The sequence below is a fragment of the Euprymna scolopes genome, chromosome 30 (assembly GCF_053919585.1).
Source record: "Euprymna scolopes isolate OS-2025 chromosome 30, ASM5391958v1, whole genome shotgun sequence".
Classification (NCBI taxonomy): domain Eukaryota; kingdom Metazoa; phylum Mollusca; class Cephalopoda; order Sepiida; family Sepiolidae; genus Euprymna; species Euprymna scolopes.
The window spans coordinates 44,498,823-44,516,863 of NC_136511.1; the positions used below are offsets into that span (position 1 = coordinate 44,498,823).

Here is an 18,041-nt window from a genome sequence, read left to right on the forward strand (position 1 = left end):
TATATATATATATATATATATATATATATATATATATATATACTCGGAAACAAAATTAAACACACACACATATATATATATATATATATATATACTCGGAAACATATTGAAATGCGCATATCTTTGGTTCTATGGGACTAAACTAAATGAAAATTTGCAGGCTTTTTGAAGATTATATTATTCTATGGATAAAATTTTATGACAGTTGGTAAATAGAACCTTTATTTTCAAACCAATAAAATATGCCCAAATTCGCCCATGTTTGCATATATAGTGTCCTGGCAGGCCAGCTTTAGTTTTACCACTTTGGGATGAATTTTGTTTAAGTTTATTTTATTTTTTGCTCTCTCTCTCTCTCTCTCTCTCTCTCTCTCTCTCTCTCTCTCTCTCTTCCACTAATATATAAGTTCAATTGTTTGTCTGATCCTTATCGCATCTCTCATCTCTCTTTCTATCTATCTATCTATCTCTATCTCCCTCTCTCTCTCCAGATACGGATATATAATATTACTACCCCTGATAATATCCTCTTTTGTTTATAATGTTGCAAGTTCCTATTTTGTCAGCAATGACCCGTGGCTTAGTAGATAAAAACAATTCAGTTTTAAGTTACACTCTTCTGGGATGGTTCAATCTTTAGTGAGGGCGATACTCAAAATACAAGTGCAAATGACTTAGGACTTCTACTCGTTATGGCTGACTGAACGAGAGCATGCTACCTCATTGAATTAAATAAAGGGTCTCGTTCGAAATTTTGAGTAGATTCCCGAGTTCGGCTGAAAGATTCCTGAGTTCAGTGAAAGATTCCCAGATTCAACTGAAATACTTCAGAGTTCGGCTGAAAGTTTCCCGCGTTCAGCTGAAAGATTCCCAAGTTCGACTAAAAGATTCCCGAGTTCGCTGAAAGATTCTTGAGTTGTGCTGCAAAATTCCCGAGTTCAATAAGTTACACCTGAAGAAGGTCGGAGGTTTCATTTACCGAAACATTGTGAAAATAACTCTCAAGATAGAAATAACGTCCAAATAATCGAAATAATGATTTTTTTTTATAATCGTTTCATATCGAATAAAATTTTATCAAAAGAAAATTAAAATTTATTAATATGTTGACGTGAAATTGAATTGAACACTGTCTCATAATCTGCACCGGTATCCATTGGACAAATTATCGTCAATAACACGCCACATAGTTCTTATGAGCGTTTCTCCATCGTCACTATATCCGGAAATATCTTGAGCCTGCTCTCGGCTTGCCAAGCCATCAGGACATCCTATGAAACTTCCTGATACGTGTACCATTAATTTCGAAAAAGGAAATTTTATTAATTTTTATTTGTTTTCCCCATTTTTATCTCATTTTTTAATTAGTTATTAAAGTATTATTTAAAATTTACATAACTCTGTCTGTATACACCACGAACACATGTAAAAAAAGATGGCAAAATAAAAATAATAATTTTTCAATATAATAATTTGTAAACGCTAAAAACAACAACAAATCTTAAATTTAAGCGTGATTAAAACCCGTACATTAAAGTAGTTAGCCATCGTAGCTCAGCGGTATGACATCTGGCTGTGAATGCTGGTTTTATGAGTTCGATCCTAACACATGCTGATGATGGCTGAAAGCTAGAAACAAGCATGCGCATGGTATACTACAAGCATGCCCATGGTATACTACTATTTAAAAACAATGATAATATAAAAAGACTCATTATTATGACATCATAAAGCTTCCATTTATCTTTTATGACGTCATCCATTTTCACGTAAACATATATAAACGAAGCTTACTAAATTCAGAATACAGTATTGATTTACGAATGGATATTTGCAAGACATTATCGTAAGTAAAATATTTGGAAATTCCAAATGCTTTTCAGGTGCTAGTGCACTTACTGATCCGCGCTATTTTTTTTAAATCGTATTTCCAAGTTTAATTAAAGTTTTATGATATGTTTTTTTTTATTCAATTGTAAGGTTAAAGTATAGAATATGTACAAAACACCCTCCCCTCCCCATGTTAAGAATGGCTTTTAAAATAATAACGTTATTATTTTAGCACGGATCAATAAGTGCACTAGTACCGCTTTTCAGCAAAATGGATGACGTCAGAAAATTCATGTTGCATGTGTTCCGATTTTGAGGTTGAATTGCTATATTATTTTTTACTCACGTTGGTAATTATTGCTATATTTTTTATATGGGAGTCACCTTTATGAAGGCTTTGAAAGCCATTTGAGGTTAAGTGTTTACGGGTGTCAAATGGTTGGTGAGACAACACCATAATAATTGGAAGTAATGGAAAATGAGTAAAATCTGGGTACTTATGCATAATACGACCCAAAATTTCCACAAAATAGCTGACCGAAATAACCGTCTGAGCTTCAATCTGACTTTCACGAAAAACACGCGTTCATCTGTAACCACTATCAATAATTCCCCCACTCTTTATCTGTGGCTAAACCTAAACTTACATTCCATGAACAAAGCTTCTTTCTTAGGACTGCACATCTATGGAACTCTCTTTCTTTTTCCTGCTTTGTAACTGACTACGGTATTTCTGCAGAATTTGAAACAGACGTAACTACCTCCTCGACGTAACTGCCCGACAAGCTAGTAAGTCTCATCCCTTTACAGTAGAGATCCCTAGGTGCAAGAAAGCCTTTTACTCCAATAGTTTCTTCCACAGAACTGCAGGTCTTTGGAACTCCCTTCCGGGATTCTGCTTTCCCAACTGTACTGATATGCAGAAGTTCAAGTGTAATGTGAACAAACATCTTTCTACTCATCTCCCTTCATAATGCCCCTGCTAATTAAGTCCCTGATAGTATCCCCCTGCTTCAAAGTGGCACTGTGCCTTGTTTGGGGTGAAAATTGAATTAGAAAAAAATAAACAAAAAAAGCAAACCTCACCGTTTGCTCGGTTTTGCTCTGAACATGACGTCATGCCCTCAGGTTTCATTGTAATCTGATGTAAGACGCCGATCAATAGTTGCTGGTTCACATTCTGCACAAGTACCTAGTTTTGTTCAATTTTGTTTGACAAAAAAAAGTGATTGCAAAGAGAAAAATACAACTAGCTTGTTTCTTTTTTTCACTTAAAAAATAGTTATAAAAATAAAAACACAAATGGTTACAGTAGATCGTTTTTTTTCTTTTCACTTAAAAAATAGTTATAAAACAAAACAAAAAAAAATTGTTACAATAGGTCGTTGTTTCTTTTTTATTTTGTTTATATTTATTTATTTATTTTTCCGGTAATTTTATTGTTTTTAAATCTTTTCTTCAGTATTTTTCTTAAGTAGCATTGTTACGCTTTGATAATCGGCAACGCTCGGCAAAACCCGGCATGTTCCGGGCAAAGCTGAGCAGCCAGTTTGTTACGTCTGGTTCAAATTTTACACAATTACCGTGACTACGATATGGCCATCTTCAAGTCCAACGTGAACAATTCTTGGGGAGAAATTGACCAAATTGCCACTACTAATGATTACTACGACATTTTCTCATTGACTACCGTGCACTCATTAATCCTTGTCTTTGAGTGGCTTTCGGGCCTTGATAAGTCGTGACTTCTTTGTAAAAAAAAAAAAAAAAAAAAAACGGAAAAAACTGGCCGAGCGTTCCACAATTTTAAAAATGCTGCAATAATAAATAAAAAAAAAACATTTATTTAACCACAAAATTAACCTCAACCTGCGCGATTAAAATTAAGTTTTTATTTCTTCCAATTTGCTTGCTTAGCTCTGTATTAATAATAAAAAAAAAAACGGCAGCGCGTTCATTCCTAACATTATGATCGGCCTTTTCCGGTTATTGACGTCAGCTGCCGAGCGAGCCCGTGTAAATTCGTGGAAATCGAGGCTCGTAAGCACCAAAATTTGATTATTTACAGCTCAGCACAACAAGAACTTGTTTACACCAGACTTGAAAACGACCATGTTTCAGTCAACAAGAAAGCAGTCCCGCAGTATAGAGTTCCACAGGCGGGCAGTTCTAGGAAAGAAAATTTGTCCATGGAATTTGTTAACTTTTAGGCACAGATAGAGAGATGGGGAAATTGTTGAGAGTGGTTGTAGCTAGACGAGTGTTTGTTGTAAATGTTTTTCGGGGGGGGCTATATATTGAATCTCAGTTGAGTACTGGACATGAAAATAACGACAAAGCAAAGATTAACAACGTCCCTTCTGTGGGAAAGTTCCAAACAGGAAAAAAGAACAACACCTACTAGAATTCAAAACTGGTTTTTAACCCTGTCAATGCAGGAGAGCGTTCTCTGGGCAGCTCCCCTTCAAATGTGACAAAAGTACTCCATTTTAGGACGTATTTGACAGGTAGAGAATTGCGTCGAGAGTGAAATACTTCTGGCGTGTTAGAATGAGCCAACCATTTTTTCCAGCGGCATTGGCAACAGATTTGATGTAAGTTTTCCCTGTTTTGTTCTTAATGTACTAACTGCATCGTCTTTACAGACGTTAGCCATCCTAATGCTCCCAACCAACCTCATCATAGTTATCAGGTCAATCCTCAGCGACACCAAAGCCCTGTTCGTGGGCCCGAAGATGACTTTTCAGACCAGTATTAGACTTGCACAGTCTGCTACACACATATGTGGCAGACAAAGGTGTGCGTTAAAACTTGTTTCCCAACTAGCTCCGTTTTTTTTTTTTTGTTGTTTAGCTCACTTTGCTCGTGGCATATTGTTTTTTTTATGGTTAATGTAAGCTGCTTTTGAGAGAAGCACGCGATTACAAGCCTCACATTTCCAGCTGTTCAATTCAATGGGCAAAACTGACACGTTCCCCTTTCTGAAAGCTTCTCTTGAGTTCAGCATAAGTAATTTTTTTCCTCGCAAAACATTCAGAATCCCCTCCATCTAGCCTCCTTCATTCACGCCGGGGTTCTGCCAGGGTCTCCTAGTTCTGAACCGGAGTCTTAAAAGCTTTAAGATCGTCCTTTCTGCAATCCTTGAAGCGCTTCTTTGGTCGATGCTGAGAACGTTTCCCAGTCTTCATCTCGTCATAAAACAACTGCTTATGCAGCCTCACATCCTCCATTCGAACAACATGACCTACCCAGCGCAACTGGTCCCTCATCCCCATTGCTTCGATGTTCAAACACCCAGCCTTCCCAAGAATATCCGTGTCAGGCGTCAGAGACTGCCATTTAATATTTAGAACTCGTCTGGGGCATTTCTGATGGAATCTCTCGAGTTGCTTCAAGTGCTGACGTTGTATTGTCCAACATTCAGATGAGTAAAGCAAATCAGAAAGTACACAGTTCTTAATATATAATTACACCAACGTACTTAGTAGAATCGTTTCGTTTGAAGATTAGTGCATGTGTATTATAGGCATATCGGCCATTACACATTTAATCACGTGACACCGCTCGCCTGTTACAACTGGTGAGAAACTAAGCCCACATAAAAAAAAAATTACCAACTATCAGGCATTACTTGAAATGAAAACAGCTGATTCAGATTGAAATTAGTCCAAGATTGTTGTCGCCACGCCCGATCACCCCAAAAGAAACTTTAACCGACTTTATTTGTTTAAATATATATTTATACTAGCTGGCAGCCAAGCGTTGGTGGTCGTACAATACGCTTAAAGATGATATTTTTTAATTTATGCAGATTGCGTATGAATTATTATAAAATCGATCCTCTATTGAATATTATGAATTACGAGGAATAATTTGCCCAGTAGACTAATTCGGAAATATATATATATATATATATATATATATATATATATATATATATATATATATATATATATATATATATATATATATATACATATATATATATATACATATATATATATATACATATATATATATATATATATATATATATATACAAAATATTAATGATAGTGTCGTTCATCAAATTCCGTCTGTGTTTGTTTACAATATCACGTCAGCTGATATTTGGGGTTGACGATAAATGCCTTGAAAATGTCACTTCTGATTAATGTTTAGTTTTAAAATATGCAAACGAAGAAATGATTTGCAGCGATTTTAAATAGTTTCTCTTCTTTTACCGTAAATTGAACTCATCAATAAGAAAAAATTAAAATAAAATAGTAAGGTATACCCGGACTTAAACAGGAGTTCATTCGATCTGAAATCAAAGGCTCTACCACCAAGCTATCTACAGATTATAATAAATCTGGGGGGGTTTTGTGTTTGTTTTTTGTTTTGTTTTTTTAAGAAGAAATGATTTACTAAAATTTTATAATCTCTCTTGGTCGGTGTAGCGTAAAATATGCCTCTGTAAATATTCTTTTTTACTTATAAGAGAGAAAACCTATTTTTAAGATCGGATTTTTTCTTTCCCACAGAGAAGATGTTGCGAACCTGTGTCTGCTTTATTGTTGTTTTCATGGCAAATTCTCGTCTGGGCTTCAATCTATAGTTCTCGTCTGGCCTAACTTTCACGAAAGACACTCGTCTAACTGAAACTACTATCAATAATTTTCACCACTCTTTATCTGTATCTAAACCTAAACGTAGATTCCATGAACAAAGCTTCTTTCTTAGAACGGCACGCCTGTGGAACTCTGTTCCGTTTGCCTACTTTCCAGCTGACTACAATTTGATTGTCTTCAAGTCTAACGTAAACAAGTTTTTGACGAGCCTAGCCTTAAGTATTCCAATTTATCAAATTTCCACTGCTGACGATTACTACATTTTCACATTGACTACTGTACACTCATTAATCCTTATCCTCGAGTGACCCTCCGGCCCTTGATAAATGGCGACTCCTTTGTAGAAAAATATATATATTAATTTAAAATAAAAGTGTTTACCTGTAAATCATGGAGCACAACACTTCAACAAATCTAATGGTCGTCGACTATTGTCAACAATATTTTGTTTACTTATTTATTTTTTATTGCCTCATTATACTGTTCTTATCTTGAGTGTTATTTTATTTACCTTTTTTCCCAAGGTCAAATGTAGGTTTCATTGAAAGTGTTTTTGTAAAATGCACTGGGATCTAATCTAACAAACCCAAGTTTTCAGTCAATGTCAAAACTTCTCAGCCAACATCTCTCCCTTGTATGCATGTATGTATGTATGTATGTATGTATGTATGAAAAGGGCGAATGAACTCTTTTCTGGGTCAACGGCCAACTAGCACCGTGTATATTTGTGTGTGTGTGTGTGTGTGTGTGTGTGTGTGTGTGTGTGTGTGTGTGTGTGTGTGTGTGTGTATTGGGGTGGAAAGGGCTCCCGTAAGCCGTGGTGAAGGAAACCTTTCTAGGAGAAGCAAATCTCTGATTTAAAAAACCATAAAGCGGAAGACCATTACCCGCATTAAGCTGGTCTGCAGTTTAATTTGTTGCTGGCTATCTTGCTCTTGCTTGTTGCTGGATCTCAACATTTTGAACAGAGAGAGAGAGACTTAGCTGTCGTACAAAGCTAATACTCTGTAACATCATATTTGTATAGATACTCCCTCAGGCATTTGGGCTCATGGATTTTAAATGTCTGAGGGAGTGGCACTCGTCTGACAAGACGTTGCAATCATCATGTATGTATGTACGTATGTATGTATGTATGTATTATGTATGTATGTATGTATGTATGTATGTATGCCTAAAACTTTCGGCAGAGGTGACGGATTTTCACGAGAATTTCTTCACCCTCAACGGGGCACTTTTCTACAGGGAGGGGTCGCTTTTTTTCGCCGATATTTTCGAAAGGCATACCCTCTTTTCGATTGACTGTCCTTAATTTAAACTTTTGCCACCTCCGATTTGGCGATAGACGCAACGGCAAAGACGTCACTTTTTTTTAACGTTATTTTTCTCCTTCGCAGTACAGGTTTGAGCCTTGTCTGCCTACTACCACTTTTTTTTTTTGTTGTTGTTGTTCAACCCACACCTTCAAACACCCGGGCAACGCCGGGCACCCAGGCTAGTATAAATATATAGTAATAAATTCGGTACTTATGTACTTTTGGTACCACACTGAAATAATAATGTTATCATTTTGAAAGCCATTCTTAACATGGAGAAGGAAGGTGTTTTGTAATTCTGTGCTTCCACCTAACAATTTAATTAAAAAAATATCATGAAACTTGAATTTAACCTGAAAAACAATCTAAAAAATACCGCGGTACCAAAAATGCATAAGTACCTGTATTTCCATGTTTTGCGTTTATCATTATAATTTTCTCGTTGCGGTTTAACGTTTCGCGATTGGCTGCTTCCGGTTATACCCGTCATCGGAAGAGTACACCTGAGAAACTTTGTGGAAACCGTGAGTAGGTAAAAACAAGAATAAATATAAGGCCCCTAAACTTCATTCGATGACGTAACAGATATAAGTTTCTAATCGATAGTTTTTTGGGGGGTTGAAAGGTTAATACTCAAGGAATGGTATTTGATCTATGTAAAAACTTGCCTCACCTAAAAATAGCTTTACGCCCAGGGATTGCTTAAGTCATTCAATGACAATGTTCCTACACGAGTTTGACGTCATCATCATCACACATATGATGATGACGTCATACATGGCGCTATTATCATACGTGCACTCTTACTCGCCTCTTCACGGGGATAGGATTGGACGCACGGTCAGTTTTGATGTGGGGAAATTTAGTTGCCTAAAAAACGGGGTGCTCTGGATTGAGACAAAAAATTAAAATTGCCTCAGTCGAGAAGGAATTCTCCTTCATTGATCAGGGACAGAAAGGATGCGGTGTAGCGTCAAACCAGATACTACACTTTGAAATATTTATTTGCACAAAATATAAAAATACATAATGAACAAATTAGTCAAAGGGCCATTTAAAAGCGTGGGGATAGTGGGCGTCGTTGGTCATTCTCAATCTCAAATACTTAAAATTGTGTATCTTCTTCTTAACTAGAAATATCCCAGTCACCAAAATACCATATTCACTCCAGGGCTTTCCTACTTAAGATAAACCCAAATTTGAAAAAGTTTTATTGGATTCTTTACAGTAATGTTATTTCATTGGCGAGGGAAGGGGGATAAACAAGAAAATACAAAAATTGGTTAGTAAGGACTTTCCAACCCTTTCTAAATATTAGGCCGCCCACTGTTTTTCAGTTTTACTAAAAAAATAATCAGGTTAATCTCTAAGTGGGAGTGGGATCTAAGTGTGAGAAAAAGAAAGAGGGGCGAAAGTGGGATCTAAGTGTGGGAAAAAGAAAGTGGAGCGAAAGACGAGAATTATGTTAATCTAGCGCATGATGATGCGAGAGAAGTTAACGTGTACTGAAGGTGCCGCGAACCATTCTCTTAGCTGAATGTTCTGGGGTTTTTTTTTGGGGGGGGGGTTAATAAAGGAATCGCCACTGGAGGACACACAAGGATAAGTGTTAATGAGTGTACAGTAATCAATGGGGCAATACCGTAGTAATCGTTAGTAGTGGAAATTTGGTAAATTGGATTACTTAATGGTAGGCTCGTCAAGAACTTGTTTACGTTGGACTTGAAGACGACCATGTTGTAGTCAGCTGGAAAGTAGGCAAACGGAAGAGAGTTCCCCTAGTTAAGAAAGAAACTGTGTTCATGGAATCTACATTTAGATTTAGTCACAGATAAAGAGTGGGGGAAATTGTTAATAGTGGTTTATCGTGAACATTTGGCAAGGGGGAGGGCGCATAGATAGGAGCACAGACGAGCACTTGCCATAAAAATAGCGATACAACAGAGACAGACTCGCAACGTCTCTTCTGTAGAAAAGATGTTGCCGGAAAGAGAAAAGGACATCCCTTATTAGGCTACGAAGTCTATTTTGAACTCTTGTCAAAGCAGGATAAAATGCTTCTAGCAGCTCCTTAGTAACGTTGTTTATTTGTTTATTTTGTTTATTTTTTGTTTCACAGTGGTTTTTGCCCCCCCTCCTATACATAGGCTATGGGGCGGTGGTATTTTCCTTTTCGAATATAAAAAAAACAACAACGCAAAACATGGTTAAGCGAGTTGGGGAGGGGAACCTTGGCGTGGAGGAATCTTGTTTACATCTGACATTTTTTACTGATTTGTTTTTTGTTTGTTTGTTTGTTTGTTCGGCAACGAGGAAAACAGTTGCTATTGTCAGCACCTCCACCTCAATTTATCCCAATAACTTTTCCCCCAACAACCCCCCTGCCACACCACAATTATGCATATGATGACAAGAAAGAAACGGGAATATAAACAAATAGTAGGTTGAGTGGGAAATTTTGTTCCCTCTGTAATTATACACATTAGTCAGCAGTTGTAAATGTAGAATGACAATCTAAAGTTACACACACACGCCATATATATATATATATATATATATATATATATATATATATATATATACTAGCAGTTCATCCCAGCTTTGCTCGGCCCTATGTACTGTCCATAAGTTTATGTGCATATATATATATATATATATATATATATATATATATATATATATTGACTCGTGTCCAGGTAACCTACATCTAAAATTTCAAGTGTTTAGACCCAAAATTGGCGGAGGAGTTTGGTAGAGTTTTACCTCTTGGCAACCAAATTTTCGTCCACAAACTGATTAAAAAGCTTGTTGCATGTCTGGTTACCCTTTATGTAAAATTTCAAATGTTTAGACCCCAAATTGGCTGAATAGTTTGCTAGAGAGTGCAAAGGTCAAATCTTTTTAACTTTGACCCCTTGGCAACCAAATATTTGGCCAAAACCCGATTTAAAAGCTTGCCCTATGTCTATATACATTTTATGTAAAATTTAAAATGTTTAGACCCAAAATTGGCTAAGTAATTTGGTAGAGACCGTAGCGGTCAATTTTTTTAAAACTTTGACCCCTATTATGACCCATTAACCTTTATTGTTTTGGAAATCAAATTATAAAGTTTGAGCCATGTCCAAGTAACCTACATCTAAACTTTCAAGTGTTTATACCCAAAATTGACGGAGAAGTTTGGTAGAGTTCTCTAAGGTCAAATCATTGAACTTTGACCCCTTAACAGCCAAATTTCTGACCGAAAACCAATTATAAAGATTTTCCCAAATCTCAATACCCCTTATCTCAAATCTCGAGTCTGTAGACAGAAAATTGACAGAGTTATTTGGTAGGGAACTGTACACAGACAGACAGACGGACGGACAGACAGACAGACAGGTACACACAAAGACAGTTTCACTTTTATTGATAGATAGATATACGCGCTTGTTTTTTTATTTATTTATTTAGGCATTATTTGCTTATTTTGTATTATATATCTGTTATTTATTTCTCTTTCTTTCTTTCTTTTTTTAACAGATTTCTTGAATGCTAAACTTCCACCAAAGACGATTAATTGGGAAGGAGTGAAAATTCCTGAGACAGCGGGACGAACAAATCACTTTGCCGTTCGCATCATTAAAAATAAAGAAATATATAAAAAAAAAAAAAAAATTAAATAAATAAAACTATATTACCGAAGAGAAGTAAAAAAAATAATAATAATAAGGGACAACTCTTCTGGGACCAAAATCTACTTACAAAAAATAAATAAATAAACAAATAAAAAAAAAACAGAATATATATATATATTTTGAGATTCCCACCCCCTCCAAAATCGTGACTTCTTAAAACATAAAAGCAACGATCATTATTAGCACGTTGTTTCGTGTTTCACTAAAAACCCGTCGTTCGAAGGAAATACGTTATTAATTATTATTAATTATTATTAATTATTATTATTACATCGTAATTAATTAACGACCCGCATAATGCATGTAGAATTATCAGTTGCCCTCAATTTTGTCATCTCCTACCTTTATAATAAACTACCCCGAAGACGGGTGGATATGTTTGCCCATGAGCTTGAGAGACGAATGAAAGTCAAGTTTAACGGCCATTGGTACCCGGATAAACCTACAAAAGGATCGGCTTACAGATGCATCCGGGTAAACGGGGAGAAAATCGATTCAGACATTGAAAATGCTGCAATTGAAAGCGGGCTGGACATCAGTGAAATCAAAACCTATCTGCCAGCCGATCTGACGTTGTGGATCGATCCGTCCGAGGTATCTTACCGCATCGCCGAGAAAGGCCAGATCAAGATCCTCTACAGCGACAAAAGGGACGACGATGCCGTGGACAATATCGACCGTGAGGTTCAGGCCGTGAGCAAAAGCTTTAACCCCGAAGCGCAGTGTTTCAAGCCGATCGATTCACTGTCATCATCGCTCAGCAGCCTCAGCCTCTCGCCTTCCACTCCGACCTCTCCGGCTGGATGGAGCAACACCACCTCACCGTCCAGCGCCCTCTTCAATTCATCATCAACAGTACCCAGCACGACTTCTATTCCCGCCGGAAACCAAAACCACAATCACGTGACTGCAGCTTCTTCCAATAGCACCACCTCTTCTTCCTCTGCCCAGCTTTCGGGCATCATCAACACGGTGGTAGCTGTTCCGGTACCCACAACAGGTGCTGGGCCCTCTTCAACGCTTCTCACTCCGACTTGCGTTGTTACAAGCAGTGGCAACAACAACAACAACGTAGTGAGTGCTACGGCAACACCAGGAGCGTTAGCAACGTCCCCCACTCTCCCATCCTCCGCAGTAAACGCATCGAACGCTGCTACTTCTTCGACGACGGGGTCTGTGCCGACAGCCCCTGGAGGGGTAACCCAATCAAACTCATTCCTAAACAAGCCGAGTCATACCTCACCGCAATTTACCGCTTCGACGTTCGCACAGACCAAATTTGGTTCGACGAAGCTGAAGAGCCAAGTTAAACGCCCGACCCGGTTATCACCGATTGAGTTCAGAAATTATTTTCGGCAGAGGGCCGCTGGTTCTTCGCTTCAGTCATCCCCGGTGACCCCAACAGGAGGGAGTTTGATTGGAGCCGGTAATGCAGTTCCCGTATCTGCAGTAGGGGTGCCACAAAACGTTGGCAACCCGACAATGCGGGTCGGTGTTGGTTTCGGCCATCCGACAACTGTTGTAAACACAATTCCATCGCCCTCTGCAGCATGTGCCCGTCCAAGATCTCTGTCACCAAGAGACCCTCGTCTTGAATTTCTCTTCGACCCTCACCATCATCAACAACACACCCACCACAGATACATCTCGACTATGAATGGTCAAAAACCAATCCTTGGGGGTAACTCGTCGCTTCTTCCCCCGCAGAATCATTCACAATCCCCACAGCAACTATCTCAGTCTTTTCTGCAAGCCCCGCCGCAAATCCCTTCACCGCAATCCCAAGTCCAACAGCAGCATCATCAGGCACCCCTACCGTCCCCTTCCTCAACTGGTATGACCCTTCGAGAATTCTACCAGTCTAACCAAGGCCCGGCCAGTCCCTACAACGCTTCTGGTCCCGTGCCATCAGCAACAGCCCCTACAAATCTAACTCTTACCGATTTTCTGCCCAACAGCATGTCGAACCCCAACAACATTCAACCAGATAGCCAGAAGTCGTTTATTGACACGCTTAGCAATTTGGGAACCTCTGCTTACAACAACCAATTCCATCACTTGCTTGTGGCCAATTAACAACTTATTGACAACAACAACAACAACAACAACAAACAGCAAAAGAACCTACGGACTGGGACAGTACTCTGAAAAGAAGAACGCTAATTACCTGCAAACTAATAAACTTTAGATATCTGCTTTCTTTTGTAATGAACGCCATTTTGTATTTAAAAAAAAATGAAAGAAAACAAAAAAAAAAATGTTTTTTTCTCTTCAAGAAAATGAAGTGTTCTTCGATAACCTTCAAGCGAGACCATGAATACAAAGATCTGTCTCTCTCTTCATTCTACTGACTCGTTTTGAGATTTTCTTTAGACGCTTTTCCAATCCGTACCGGTTTCCTTTGTTCTACCGACGATTACGAACTATTCAATCACCATTATATATATATATATATATATATATATATATATATATATATATATATATATATATATATACATATATATATATATTGAATACATAAGAAAAGACAAATTTTAAATATATAATTAATACTTTTTATGTTTTATTCTCTTTATATATATCTATAAATAGCTGGAGGTATTTATTGATTTTTTAATATTATTTTAATAAGAAAGATATTTATATATATATATATATATATATATATATATATATATATATATATGTAAAAAAACATTAAAAAAAGAAAAATATATATATTATAATATAGTGTGTTCATGAACTGATTTTTTATTTTATTGTGAACATTTTGAAATTTTTACGTTTAAATTCTCTTAAATCTGGAAATATGGTTTCCAAGACACTTCCGGTTTTTGGAAAAAAATACTACTTCCGGTATTTTGTTTTTATAATTGCTGCTGGTAAAAATTTTACCCTCATTCCTCCAAAGAAATTACGTGTAGAAGAAAAGAAACTTTTGCGAACTATTTTTTTTTTCTTTCTTCAAACCTTGACTGAAGGATCAGACAAACGGGCGTTCATTCATTGCGCATGCACGCGGCAATGAATTAACTCTAAATATTTTGTCAGCCATTTGTAACATTTCCTCTATATCTCTCCTTCTCTCACAGAAACACAGATAAAATAAAATTATATATATATATATATATATATATATATATATATATATATATATATATTAGTGTTGGGACGATTAATCGGAAATCGACAAAATCGGAAGTTCGGAGGATATGGGAATCGGAATAATTTGTGCCTATTTCCGATTCCAAAAACAATTTTTATTTGGTTTTGTTGCAATAATATATTTTTTTTACTGCTAGTAGCAATTATAACGTACTGAATATTAATTAATTTTAAAATACTTGTAAAACTATAATCGATAAATCACCCCCACCCACTCGAGTATTTTTACGTTTGAGAAAATATCTGCACGTTTAACATATGTTTTTACGGTAATTATGAACTCCATAGTTAATTTTTAGAGATTTATAAAGAATCGGAATCGGGAATTTAGTAAAGAATCGGTAATTGCATGGGAATCGAGAAGAAGTTTGGAATCGTCCCATCACTAATATATATATATATATATATATATATATATATATATATATATATATATATATATGCACACACAATCTACAAAAGTCCTAAGCTATTTTATAATTTTAATAACATCAAAACTGTATTTTGTGGTACTAAATAACTTATACATAAGAAAGAAAGAAAAAAACAAAAAGCTGTATTACTGCTTTATTACAGCATCTTTATCAAGCCATCTTGTTATATGCCATTAAATGTTTACGCCATATTGTACTATGTCATCTTGTTTTAGCTTTAGCGCCATCTTGATATATACAACAAACTAGCGTGTTAGAATAGATTTTCTTATAACATGTGGCGCCTCCTGGTTTTGTCTTGTGGAGTTTCTTTAAAAAATGAGATTTTCAGCAGTAAACCTACAAAACATTGAGCAATTAAAGTCATTTATCGAAGAAGAAGAAGAAAAAGAAGAAGAAGAAGAAGAAGAAGAAGAAGCAGAAGCAGAAGAAGAAGAAAGTTTGAGAATAACGCTAAAAATGTTAGGAAATGTGATCCGATCATTTGTGAGTCTTTTGTGTCGACATTTGTGTCAAATATGGGATATTCGATTGAATGGCATTAATTTTATTGATAAATTGTTCAAGTTTTGTTATTATTAGAAATAGTTTTGATGTTATTAAGATGTTATAATAGATAACGAATTTTTTAATATTATATATATATATATATATATATATATATATATAAACATATTTACACAAGACAAATACCATTAATTTTTATAGTGCAATACAGTATTTTTCCAATTGTTTTTCTCCTCAATTATATGGGTAATGTTTGTGTAATTGTTGCTTTTTGCTTTTGTGAATTTTATTCGGACGTTTTTATCATATATATATATATATATATATATATATATATATATATATATATATATATATATATATATAATAGTGGGTTCAAAAAGTATTCTATACATAACTAACAATTTCGAAATTGGTACAAAGTAGATTCCGAAAATGAGTAATATATTATTGTACAAAAATCAGAAATATTTTATAAGGACCTTCGCAATCAATTAAAAATATGTAAGTTGGTACAACAGTTTTGTTATGTATGGAACATATTTTCACCCACTACACACACACACACACACACATTATATATATATATATATATATATATATATATATATATATATATATATATATATATATATATATATATATATAGTCGACTGTGACTCTAGTTCATCGATGTTACTCGGGTTTATGAATATTTCTTTTATAAATTTAATTCATATTATAATCGAGCGTGTGTTTTCTGTTGGTAACTTTTAGAAATTCTCTGCAAAATACTACCAAGTTTTACATAGACCATTCTTGAGATGTTGCGCTCAAAAATATTAATGCTCTTAATATTTCTACTTATAATAAAAAATATACTTTCATAGACGCGGAAATTATTGAAAATGGCGTAAACTAATTCAACTCAAATAATCTCTACGATGTGTAGAATAAAATACTTCGAAACAATCGAAACGCCATATTTTATATAATTATTTAATTTCATTTGGTCTGAATGTGTATTATTGTAAACTAAAACGGCTGCCTGGGGCAATAGTGTAATCTATTCTTATTAAAACTTCTTTTTGCCTCTCTCTACTCGTCTCTCTATATTTCTCTTCCCAACCCCCTTTTTCTCATCTGCCTAGCAATCCCCTTTTAGCTGGACACACACCTCTGTTATTTAATAGATACAGTAAGTAATGAAACGATATTTTATTTCCAGATCAGTACATTGAAAAAAAAAAAAAAAAAAACGCCTCTGACGATACTTGGCCTAGTTGACTTCCAAAAATTGCATAATTTTTTTTTTAAATTCTAGATATTATTCATCCAGGGCAATGCTTATAAAGAATTTACCAACTCAGAGGCTGCTTATTATGTAGATTTTTAAAACTTTTAGCTGGATATAAAAAAAACATACACACACACACGGACAACTCCCTTTTATATCATAGATTATTTGAATGCGCCAACTGTTAACTTATCAATTTGTATGGCGCATGAATAAACATTGGCTTTTATATATATATATACTAGGAGATGTACCCGGCGTTGCCCGGTATTAAACGTAACGTTATACTCCTTTATAAAATGTAGCAAAAAAAGAGACGGAAAGAAACTGAGATATGCGCATATGAGTATTGTTTTTTTCTAAACAGTTCACTTCTTTTAAGTCAAAAAACTACTCAAGCTGAGATTGAAAACAAAATCTAATGACAGTGAGTCAAGTATGATAACCATTAGACCAACTTTCCACGTTCTTTAAAAAGTGTTTTCAAACCTTGTGAAAAAATATGATGATCATCCTAAGTATCAATTTTTTAATTTTGTTCCCTGAGCATTACCTGAGTTATTGCGTAGGGAAATGTACACAGACACACAGACACTTTCACTTATATATATATATATATATATATATATATATATATATATATATATATATATATATGAGCATGTACACGCGCGTGTGTGTGTGTGTGTGTGTGAGGATATATATAAAAGTGAGAATGTATGTGTGAAGACAACTCTCAACCTATACCCAACGAATATATATATATATATATATATATATATAGAGAGAGAGAGAGAGAGAGAGAGAGAGAGAGAGAAAGAGTAGATTATATATATATATATAAATATATCTAATGACAGTAAGTCAAGTATGATAACCATTAGACCAACTTTCCACGTTCTTTAAAAAGTGATTTCAAAGCTCACCTCGTTAAACAGTTGACAAACATATAAACATCCGATGACCACTAAGAACCAATTTTTCAACTTTGACCTCTTAGTAGCCCTTTCTCTTAAAAAGTTTCGACATGTCTGAATACCCTAGATACCAAATTTTAAGTCAAATGTATAGGTTGAGAATTGTCCTCACATACACATTTTCATATATATATATATATATATATATATATATATATATATATATATATATATATTTCCACAGGCAAACAACGTCGCAGCCTACAAGAGCCATGATAGTCAACGAACCGGAAGTCCAAGGCTCGT

The 18,041-nt window shown here is 35.3% G+C and overlaps 1 protein-coding gene across 2 annotated transcripts in view; it reads left to right on the top strand.

Annotated features, from left to right (window-relative positions):
• LOC145254780 (uncharacterized) overlaps nucleotides 1–17,703 on the top strand; it is a 100,673-nt gene extending 82,970 nt beyond the window's left edge. The window contains exons 1-2 of one of the 2 annotated variants that reach the window (XM_080113556.1): nucleotides 1,705–1,846; nucleotides 11,279–17,703. In XM_080113556.1, coding sequence (XP_079969682.1) covers nucleotides 11,731–13,509 — 1,779 coding nt within the window. In that variant the 5' untranslated portion in view covers nucleotides 1,705–1,846; nucleotides 11,279–11,730 and the 3' untranslated portion in view covers nucleotides 13,510–17,703. Of the gene's footprint in view, nucleotides 1–1,704; nucleotides 1,847–11,278 lie in introns of those variants that run through there. The other variant, XM_080113555.1, reaches the window with a different exon arrangement.
• The last annotated feature ends 338 nt before the right edge of the window (nucleotides 17,704–18,041 follow it).